The sequence below is a fragment of the Telmatherina bonti genome, assembly GCF_933228915.1.
Source record: "Telmatherina bonti genome assembly, chromosome: 13".
Taxonomy (NCBI): Eukaryota; Metazoa; Chordata; class Actinopteri; order Atheriniformes; family Telmatherinidae; genus Telmatherina; species Telmatherina bonti.
Genome location: NC_136611.1, coordinates 21,008,667 through 21,019,517, shown reverse-complemented (window position 1 = coordinate 21,019,517; position 10,851 = coordinate 21,008,667). Strand labels below are relative to the sequence as shown.

The window sequence follows — 10,851 nt, the reverse complement described above, 5'->3', positions numbered from 1 at the left end:
CATTGTTCAAAGGGAACTTATGTGTAGTTTATAAATTGTTTTCTCTTCAGCTATGGAATGATGAACACATACAACTATATACAACTATGTACACTCAGGTAAGCAAGCCAAGAGATGGAGGAATCAGATTACCCCAACAATTGCCAGAGAGGTTTAGATTGAACTCCTAAATGTATTTGTGCCATTCACAAGTGACCAATACCATTTTACAGTGAAACTTAGTAAACCATTAACTATCAGTGATTGATGATGTCCAGTTCAGAAGATGCTCTCCATTTGAAAATAAATTAACTCTAGCCTAACAAGTTAAAAACAAAAAAAGAAAAAGCCCAACTGGGTGGAAATCTGGCAACACTGCCACACCACATCACAACATCTGATGTAACAAGCCATCATGCTGTGGCAATATTGTACCAAACATACATTAATAAATTAATGAACTGTATGTGGTGGAATAGGCACATGTTATGGCATTAGCAGACAACGACCTTATCTAAAGTTAAGTTTGGTTTAGATGTCTATGGGAAAGTTGTCAGATCAGTGTAACCTGTAGCGGGCTGTTGAGTGTTGAAGGCCTCTTTTAATCACCACAGACAATTGGCAGTTCAGACAGAATTGTTTTATTACGACTGGCAACACCTTTTTTTTTAAAAAATGAAAAGAAACATTTTTGATCATTGATATGAGGTTTTGCATAAAACACATTGACTGAAGTCCTAATTTTAACATTTGAATTACAAACATCAGTGCTTACTAACATGATACAGTATTGTTTATAATCCACGTCATGTTTGCATTTTGCAGTTGTTAGTCAGAAAAAAGTGTTTACAAAGTAATGACTAGATTAAACTAATTTAGATGCGATAGATAGATAGATAGATAGATAGATAGATAGATAGATAGATAGATAGATAGATAGATAGACACTGAATCACATTTTATCTCAAACATTAGGACTTAGTACAAACCATGGATTGAAACCATTCTTAAAATATTAAATCACAGTTACAGCTCAGCACCAACAGAAAGCATAAATTTCTCCTACTCCAGCAGAGAAAAGAGGATTCATGGTGGAAGGTCCCCACTGCCTAAACCTAGCAAAGTTCAAATTTAAAAAAAGAAAAAACAAAATACACATTTATATTGTGAAGGAATTCTAAATATGCAGCCTGATTGATGAGTCCTTATAAAAAGCAATTGAAAAATAAACCTCTATTTAATAGAGGGAGTGTCAAACGCTGTCCTTTTCCTGCTGTTTGGTTTGTTTCCAGCATTTTAGGAAGTGCTGGAGAAGGGTTTGATGAGACCGAGATCCATGGCTTTGATGAGGCATGTGCGTGCTGCATCGATGGCATCCTGCCTCTTGGGATTGTCCTCTGCCTTTCCGATCACTGTGAGGATCTCCAGCATTTCACTCTCGATCAGTTTCTTGGCCAGCTCGTTGTTGTCTGAGTTGAGCATGTTATAAGCAATCACAAGACCACGATGCTGGATTCTAGGATTAGTGTGAAGACACAACCTCTGCAGGATCTCGAGCCACTGAACCGTCTGTTGGGACAAATCAGTCAGTCAGTAACACTGGTTTGAGAAATCATAGCTGTAATTTAGATTATACTAAAGTTTATTATCTGTTATAGCAAAATAGGCATCACAGTTGCCACATACCACAAGGGTCATTTTGGTGCACAGCTTCTTCTGAGCAGCAGTGATCATGGCCAGAGCTCCAGCTGCTGCTATCTGAAGACCTTCGTCATCCTCTCCGCATAGCAACACCAATAGCTTTAGCTTATCATTACCATCTTCCAGGTAACGATCTTGGACCTAAAACACATTGAATCCGTCTGATATAGTTTAAATCTTAATAAACAGAAGTTTGAAAAATATACGACTGTAATTATACTTAAATGTTCTCACCTCTTTGCATGTCACGAGGTTGCACATGCATTCAGTGGCAGCCAGTCTGATCTTTTCGTTCTCTTCAAACATGTGGTTTTCAATCTCCGGCAAAGCTTTTTCTTTCACAATCTTTGTCCTGCAGGATGTGAAGATAACAAACCACAACCACAAGTGAAGTTACTTTGCAGAGTTTATCCGTATTAATCATCATTCTGTACAATGCCACAGTTCAAAACGTCACCTTAGTTTCTCACTAAAAGCAGCTAAGTTGGTGAGGCTTCGCAAGGCTTCATAGTTCTGTGCTCCATCTTTGTCTGTGTGAAGCAGGCTGACTAAAGGCCGTACCACCTCGTACATCTGTCAACAAAAAGATATTTTAAATGAGAGCTGGATTTCCAAAAGTTTGTTTTCCCAACTAATTTGCAGGGTGAACAACAAGAATGCAGTGCTTCTTGAGTGAGAATCAAGCACCGCATTCTTGCTGTATACACCTTAGGGAATAGTTGGGAACAGCAAGAATACAAAGGTTCTGTAAATTCTCATTCAAGATGGAGAAGACTGACACTAAGGTACATATGGCAGCAACAGATACATTTCTTACCCTCTCACCAGGGAAGGCGATTTCTGGGTTGGATACAGCTGCTATTTTTGCAAGAGTGTGGCTGGCTTTCACTTTACCGGCATCTGTGCCTTCCAGAGCAAGAGGTATCAGAGCCTGAGGGCACGAGACAAGACAAAGGAAAATACTTCAAATGAACTGTAGCAAGCAAAAACTTGGTCACAACAATCTGCTCTCTGTTCTTCATTTTGCTGTTTGGATTTTTTTTTTTTGTGAGAAGACTAGGTTGTGCAATATGTGTGATAATATCTAACACTATCTCATCTTACTTTTTAAAATGTTACTGACCGATACCTATATCGATTTCCAAAACTAGCTCTCACCTTTCCACCACCTTGTGCGACAATAATACCACGATCTCTTGGATCTTCTGACAAAGCCAGAAAAACCCTAAAGATGAAAGCAGTATATGTATTATTTAGTGTTTTAGTCCCCTCCTAAATGTTGTAAATATTTAGAAATAAACAATAGATCAACAAGTTCAAGTTCAAGTTCAATTCTATCTAAGATAGAATTCCACCACAGAACATGACACATTACAAAATGGAAAGTTTTTTTTTCCTTTTCATCTTTATTTAGGGAGTATTTGCATAATATGTCATTTGTAACAGTGAAATTCCTTCCTTCTCCTCCCACGCTTGCTGTCCTACCTTGCCAGCATCTCCTTGGTTTGGTCTGTCAAGATGGAGTTATCTGCTTTCACCATGACAGCAAGTGCTGATATAACTCCTGCTTTCAGCAGTCTTTTTACCCTCTTGTCAATGAAGTCCTTCTTGTCCTAAAAAGAAAAAATAGAATATTATATATATATATATATATATATATATATATATATATATATATATATATATATATATATATATATAGCTCTCATTTAAAATGTATTATATATATATATATATGTATATATATATATATATATATATATATATATATATATATATATATATATATACATATATATATATATATATATATATATATATATATATATATACATATATATATATATATATATATATATATATACATATATATATATGTATATATATATATATATATATATGTATATATATATATGTATATATATATGTATATATATATATGTATATATATATATATATATATATATGTATATATATATATATATATATATATGTATATATATATATATATATATATATGTATATATATATATATATATATATATATATATATATATATATATGTATATATATATATATATATATATATATATATATATATATATATGTATACATATATGTGTATATATATATATATATATACATATATGTGTGTGCGTGTGTGTGTGTGTACTTGTACACTTGCAACATCTTACATTATTCATGCCATAAAACTGGTTAGGGTTTCCTCTTTACCTTAGGGTGTTGCTCAGGGACATGTTGTTTTGAGAACTTGGCGAGTTGCACCAACTCTGGGAGGATTTCTTTCTTTTCATAGCTGTTGGTGCAATTAACCAGGGTGCAGGCAACTGCATACAAAATGGTCTTATCCCTCGACTAAAAGCACAGAGAACAAAAAATTAATGTTGATTATCTAATAGATAATGTAAAGTTCAACAATGCTTGATGCAATTTAATGGTAATATGTGTGTTGGTGTGTTGCAAAATCTACATTAGAGAAATGACTGCAGCCAGATACGTTTGGGGTTAGCTCTGAACATCCTTTGGTGAGGCCTATGTGGATGACTCCTCACAGCTCAGTGCAAGCTTGTTCCTGTTTGTACCTTAGCCAGTTCAAACATGGCTTTCATTGCAGGCTCGTCCTCCACAAAGTCATCTTTCACATCAGCATCGTTGGTCAGATATGCAAGGCCCTCAATAGCCCATTTTCTTGTTTTAGTATCAATCTGGGGATTGCAAAGCCATCTAAAAGGTAGGAAAGATGATGTTTAACAGTGTTTATAATAATAGCAAGCTTCTTGTATCAGTAGCCATTGTGTGAGTACTCACTTTCTGCACTGCTTGGCCAGCTTCTCTGTGGAGCCCTCAGCAAACTGCCTTAAACTGTAATCATCACCTCCAGCTGAACCCAGTTTACACAGACCCTGAAGAGGAGACCAGTTTGCATGCAGATCACCCTCAAATGTAATGTTTTGGTCACGGTTTGTGTGGTTTATCATGTGTGGTAAAAAGTGTTGAACATCGAAGGTTTACTTGGCTCCCTTCTTTGCTCACTCACCACCAGTGCACGGATTTTAATCTTCTCATTCTTTGTCTTCTTGTAGATGTCTTTGAGCAGTGATACACCGTTGGTAATAATAAAGCTGGCTCGGCTCATCTTTGTGGAGGAATGGATCAGTGCCTCCACGGCAACCATCTGGTCCACCTCGCGTTCGGAACCGCACAATGCTACCATCATCTCCATGATGCCTTGCTGTCCCACCAGGGCATTACCAACATCAAAGGGACCCTGTAAGAGACCTGAGATGGTGTTGATCGCATGAAGAGTCTTGTCCATATTGTTCGGGTCGATTTTGGATCTGTGGAGAAGAAAATATGCCATTCAGTCACAAGTTTGTTTGACAGGACACCCATTTACAATGCCTGTATTCCAGCATGTGTCATACTTGATATATTCATCACAAATATCCTTAAAGTTGGTCCTCTCTGGGTCACATTTGAGGTCATCATAGAGCTTATTGAGGAGCACGCTGGCAATCAGCTGTGTGTTCTCTGTCATGGGGAGCTGATCTGGCAGTTCAGAAACCTGACCGCATACTTTTAGGATCTTCTTCAGACCTGAAAAACAAACATATAGTAGATTGATTCTGAATTGTAGCAGCAGACTGTAAAAGTTACTCAGTGGAGCTCTCTGGCTGACCATGATCAATAGTAAAGAGAGTCCTTGAGTGATCTTTTTCCTTTTTGTCTTTGCAGGGCACGTTCTTGGTTAGGAGGTTCAGTGCCTGGTCTCTGCCATGACCAGAAACCTTTGCATTGGCAATCATCTCCAGCAGAGCAATAAGAATAGTTTTCAGGTCTTTAGATGCATCTGTAGAGAATCATCAAATCAAGAAAAGTCAGTCTATGGTTGTGTTAAAAGATCATCAACAGTGGCATAGTTTTAATTTATTTCAAAATATGTGTGCGTTCAAGGGTTGAAAAAACTAACACTGATGCTAAAATTATCCATGAATTATTTTTTTTGTTTGTTTGTTTTGTTTTGAATTCAAAAATGATTATTCTCTCTCACCCAAAACCAGGGATGCTTCTTTCCCATATTGCCTTGTATCTGCACCAGTCAGGGAGTCATTGATACACTGAAACAGATTGCAGGTTGCCAGGGCAATTTCTTCATTGTCAATTGCCATGATGCTGCAAATCTTATCAACACCAACCATGTTAACAATGGCCATGGCCTGTTAAGAAGAAGTGAAAAAAAGATCTTAAGAATTATACGGAAGATATTAAACAAACTTCTAATAATTAGAAGTAGGCTGTATTTTAAAAACTAAACTCCTCAGATTTTATGATTTTTCTTTTCACTTTGACTTACCCGAGCTTTATGCCCTGTGCACATTCCTGACAGAGTACGGACAGCAGCCAGGATCATTTCTGGCTTGCCTGTCTCTATCATGTTGAGTAACAGAGGAACACCATTATTTTGGAAGATTCTCTCTGATCCTGCATCCTCTCTTGACAGAACAATCAAGTTGTTGGCTGCCTAGAGATTAAAGAGGATGTTTAGCTGTATCAAAACTGCAAATGTTAACTTTTCATCCAAGCGGCACAAATGTTAAAAAGAAGGAAGTAGTTCAAGTCCTTTCCTGCTACATATGGTTAATTATACCCACTTTTTCCTTATTGTCCTTGTCCATTTCTTCATCGAGAAGAATGTCAAACATATTTTGTACTCTTGAATCAGTGGAGAATGTTGTCTTGAGCTGAGAAGACAAAATAATTAAAATATTAACATGTATCTGTTAGTAAGCTTAGTTTTGGTTGACCACATCAAGGGTTGCTAATGTCACATAAATCTAATTAAGTGTGTTACTATACTGTATTTATCCACTCAATGCTGACCTTGGCCTGGATTTCAGCGCCCAGTCTGCGGAGAGTCTCAAGAAAGGTTTTGTTCTTTGGTTCAATCGTGGCACATCTCTGCACATCTTTAAAGGCCATATCCAGTTTTCCCAACTTCTCCAGAGCTTGGCAGCGACGATACAAGGCTTTAATATCTGCTGCATCCACATCGATTGCTATGAAATAATAAAGAAAAGAATGAATGAATTATTAGGTTGTTGGTTTATGCTCAAATTTTTGTTCATTGTGTAGCATATATGAACCCTGATACTTATTATTACCAGGTGTTTGAATGCTTAATGTATCACCTTACCTTTGGATGCATCGGACACTGCATTAGCATAGCTTTCCTGAAAATAACATTGAATAAAACCAAGTTTATGTTTGTTAAATAAGTTGAAAAGAATCTGTTCAGTTTTTTTTTCTTTCTTTTTTAGGTAAGTTATTGAGGAACTTACCTTTTTTAGGTAGCATGCAGATCTATTCCTGTAAATCACAGCCAGCACCTTTTTGTCCTTGCACACCTTAATGGCACCGGTGTAGCATTCAATGGCTTTGTCAATATCTCCTGCCTGAAAGTGTTTGTTTCCCTCATCTTTTAACTGGATTGGGTCTCCCATCTTGCAAAAAAAATAAGATTCTGCATTAGGACACATGGAGTTCACGAGTCAAATGATGTTTGTTAACAGTATGCCTTTTGCTTCATTACTAATGTGTTTGACCACATCCTCTCATCAGTCGAATGTATGTTTAATGTATCTAATGTAAATATATTATCTTAATTAAAGACACAGCTTTAATCGATGTAGCAAAATATTCAACATAGAACAATGTTTCAAAAAGCTAAAGGTTAGTCAGCGCAGCACGGTTACATTTTTGTCATTTAAAAAAAGCTGAGTGTCACAACAGAAGCATAAAACTTTAAACTGCATTCAACTTTTATAGACTTAGTGATTACTATCTGTGACCAGAGAAATATCAATGAAAACTATACTCCAGAATTAAATTATATAAAATTAAATTCCTGTTTAAATTCTCACCCTTGCAAAGCACTGTCCTGCTGTTCCAAATCTCTTGGAGCAAATGGCCTTCCACGTGTTATCTCTAACTTTAAATGGCCTCCTCTCAAACCTTATTTGGGCATGGTCTTATACTCAGTCTGAGCCTCACAACAAATGCCACTTTCCCAAATAACAGATGAGCTCCTGCTTCTCTAAAAGGTAGTTGTCTGTTTCCCTACCCTAAGTGCCCTAAACATACCTGTTAACAAAGATGGTAATGGAAGCTGCACTGTACCTTTATGTTCTTTGTCTTGTATTGTTTTCTTCTTTCTTTGTGTCAAGTTTTCGTCTTGCGTGGATAATCTGGACCTTCAGTCTCACTTGTGCTTTCAACAGACTTTTTGTGTCTTTTGTAACCTCCCCCCACTAATGTTTCAGATTATATTTATAGTGGATTTCAATGAGGTGGGGCGTAGCTAAGGTGGATCATCCATGGCATTAAGGAGGTCCTTCTAAAAAACATAAAATCCCCAAAGAATAACAGTGCAATAAAGATTATTAAAAATAATGACATTTAAGCCTGCAGACTATGTCATTTTAGCTTTGGAAAATTATTCAATTCTTTATTAATGAAACATTGCTATTTAAATGAGGTATGTTTAATATAAGTGACCCCTCAGAGATGGTCTGGTCCTGATAAGGTCTATTTAGGGCAATGACAGCTGAGAACTCACCAGCAAATGCGTGATGTTCAGAGAAGGGGGGTTAGGGGTTGGGTGTGTGGGCATGCTGGTGGTGCTGACAAGTGTGGGACCACTAGAAACTGGTAGCTTCTGGAAAGAATCTGATCTCACTCCTCATGAGCTGGTGTCGTTTATTTATTTAAGCATTAGGAAAAGAGACGGTGATTCAATAATGGATTACTTATGCAGAGACTCCACATACAGTGTATGCTGTAAAAAAAAAAAATACAAAACTGTGGAGAGACATTTAAATGTTCACTCAGTGATGAAATGCCACCTTGATGATACACTTTGTCCTATTATTTCATTTAGACATGTTCATGTCTAAGAACTGTTATATCAAAATAATTCAGTTTTTATTACTAAAGACTTAAAAAGTTAGACTTCCCTCAGCTCTAGCTCTTTTAGGCTCAGAGGGGAATTTCTGGGGCTAAAATGGCTAAACAATAACACTTACTGTATGTGGAAAAGCCAGAGAAAATGGATGTCTTGAAAAAGACAGCTGTGGCTTTTTGGAGTGGAAGAAAATGACAAGCAAGGAGAAAAATTTGGAAAGAAGAGAGAGCATTTAGCTTCTTTTACTGTAGGGGTCGTGTTACCATTTCAGCATGACCTTTCCCCCTTTCTGTTCTGTTTCCCAAACTCAATAGAATCTTTTAAAAAGAGATGTCCAGTCTTATTATTTGCTCAGTCATTAATCCGTTAAAATGACTGTTAATGACTAATGGCATATGAATAAAGTTATAATGCTTGTGAATATATTTAATTGTTTCTATTAGTGATCATCTGTTAAAGTGATTTTCATTCATTTTCCAAACTGCTTAATCCAACTCAGGGTTGCAGGGAAGCTGGAGCCATCTCAGCTGTCTTTTGGGTGAAGGCAGGGTACACCCTGGACAGCTTACCAGTCCATTGCAGGGCTATGCAGAGACAAATAACCACTCATGCTCACTCCTAGGGGCAATTTAGAGTACCCAATTAGCCTCATGCATGTATTTGGATGGTGTGAGGAAGCTGGAGTACCTGGAGAGAACACACAAACTCCACACAGAAAGTCCACTGACCAAACCATGACCCACCCATGGATTGAACCAGTGACCTTCTCCTGTGAGGCCACAGTGCTAACCACCAGGCCACCGTGTAGCCCTGTTTCAGTGATTTTAATGACCTGATTTGATTTTCAATTCCTTACCGTGGTTTAAGTCTCCCTCTAGAGATAAAAGGTTGTAACTGCAAAGGTAAACGAGTTTCGCCAATGCTTGTTATAATGCTGCTGCTTTTAATGTTTTTTCTTTGTGTTTAACTTTTATTCATCTATATGAATAATACAAATATAAATATGTTCTCATCTGAACATTGTTGAATATTTTTTGGGTTCATATTCCAAGTCTGGTTATTCTGTAAGCTTCATCCTTAAAAAGGGTGTTTTTCCTCGCTGTAGTCACCGTATGCTCTCTGAAGTAAAAATCTAACACTTATCTATTGAATTGCGTAGCTGCACTAATTTGATATGTAATTTTTCTGAACTGAAATGTTTTGAGGTTGGCAGACTGAATTAGATTAATCTGAGTGTAATAGGAACTGAACTCACTCTGTATTAGTAAACTGAAGTAAAGTGAACTGGAAGACTTCTGATAAAAAACTTGTCAATAAGTTCTCTACACCTGTGCTCTGGTCAAGGCAGTAAAATGATGGAGTTTATGCCAACCAAGAATCCGTCATGGCAGTGGTTCCCAACCTTTTTCTTGACAACAGTAGTGTAAGTGCAACCTCTCCTGCCACTACTACCATGTGCACTCACACTAACCATAAATTGATGACTTTCTTTCTGTGAGGCCACAGTGCTAACCACCACACAACTGTGAAGCCCTATTCTTTATATGTGGCAGCTGAGTAGTTTATGTCTGAAATAATCAACAGGGTTTTATTTGTGTTCAGGTATAAAAATCTACAGAGGGAAATTGGAACTTTTTTTAATATACTTTTAGCTCCCTACAATACCTTTGGTGTATGGTTTGACAACCGATGCTGAGCAACTGCTGGTCTTGAGGAGGACATTCACACAAATAAAATTATTATTCTTAAGAGGCCTATTTTCTTAGTTAAATTCAGGTTGAATGAGGTGGAAGGGAATAAGCAGCAAATTATAGCTTTTGAATTTTTCAATTTGAAAAAGAAAACTTGGGATGTTTTACTTCAGATTTCAAGTAGTATCCATGATGTGATTGAATGATATGACATGACCCGTTTGACCAGCTGTTGCTGTATTCCATCATACTGAATACAGCATCCCCTCAGGGTCATGCGCTCATTCCATGTGACAGTACTTCCAGACATGAAGAAAACCTGTTCATCAAGTTTGCTGACAACACTACATTGGTGGGACTGATGTGAAAAACAATAACAGAATGTATAGGAAGTTTGCCAAACAGCACGTAGACTGGTGTAGAGCCAGCAACCTGGTGCTCAACGTGGACATAACAAAGGAGATAATCAACTTTAGGAAGCCACAACCTGAGCACAGG

General features: G+C 37.0%; 1 protein-coding gene across 1 annotated transcript; it reads right to left on the bottom strand.

Annotated features, from left to right (window-relative positions):
- Window positions 1-610: 610 nt before the first annotated feature.
- On the bottom strand, window positions 611-8,003 carry unc45b (unc-45 myosin chaperone B). Its single transcript, XM_079251479.1, has 20 exons — window positions 7,879-8,003; window positions 7,041-7,202; window positions 6,896-6,932; window positions 6,583-6,758; window positions 6,354-6,443; window positions 6,056-6,223; window positions 5,753-5,918; window positions 5,381-5,551; window positions 5,127-5,298; window positions 4,739-5,039; window positions 4,510-4,604; window positions 4,284-4,425; window positions 3,916-4,056; window positions 3,166-3,293; window positions 2,839-2,905; window positions 2,498-2,611; window positions 2,138-2,253; window positions 1,915-2,032; window positions 1,666-1,821; window positions 611-1,548 (listed from the first exon to the last, which is right to left on the bottom strand). Exons 2-20 carry the CDS (start codon window positions 7,200-7,202, stop codon window positions 1,276-1,278), a joined length of 2,793 nt encoding a protein of 930 aa, XP_079107605.1. The 5' UTR covers window positions 7,879-8,003; the 3' UTR covers window positions 611-1,275.
- Between the last annotated feature and the right edge of the window lie 2,848 nt (window positions 8,004-10,851).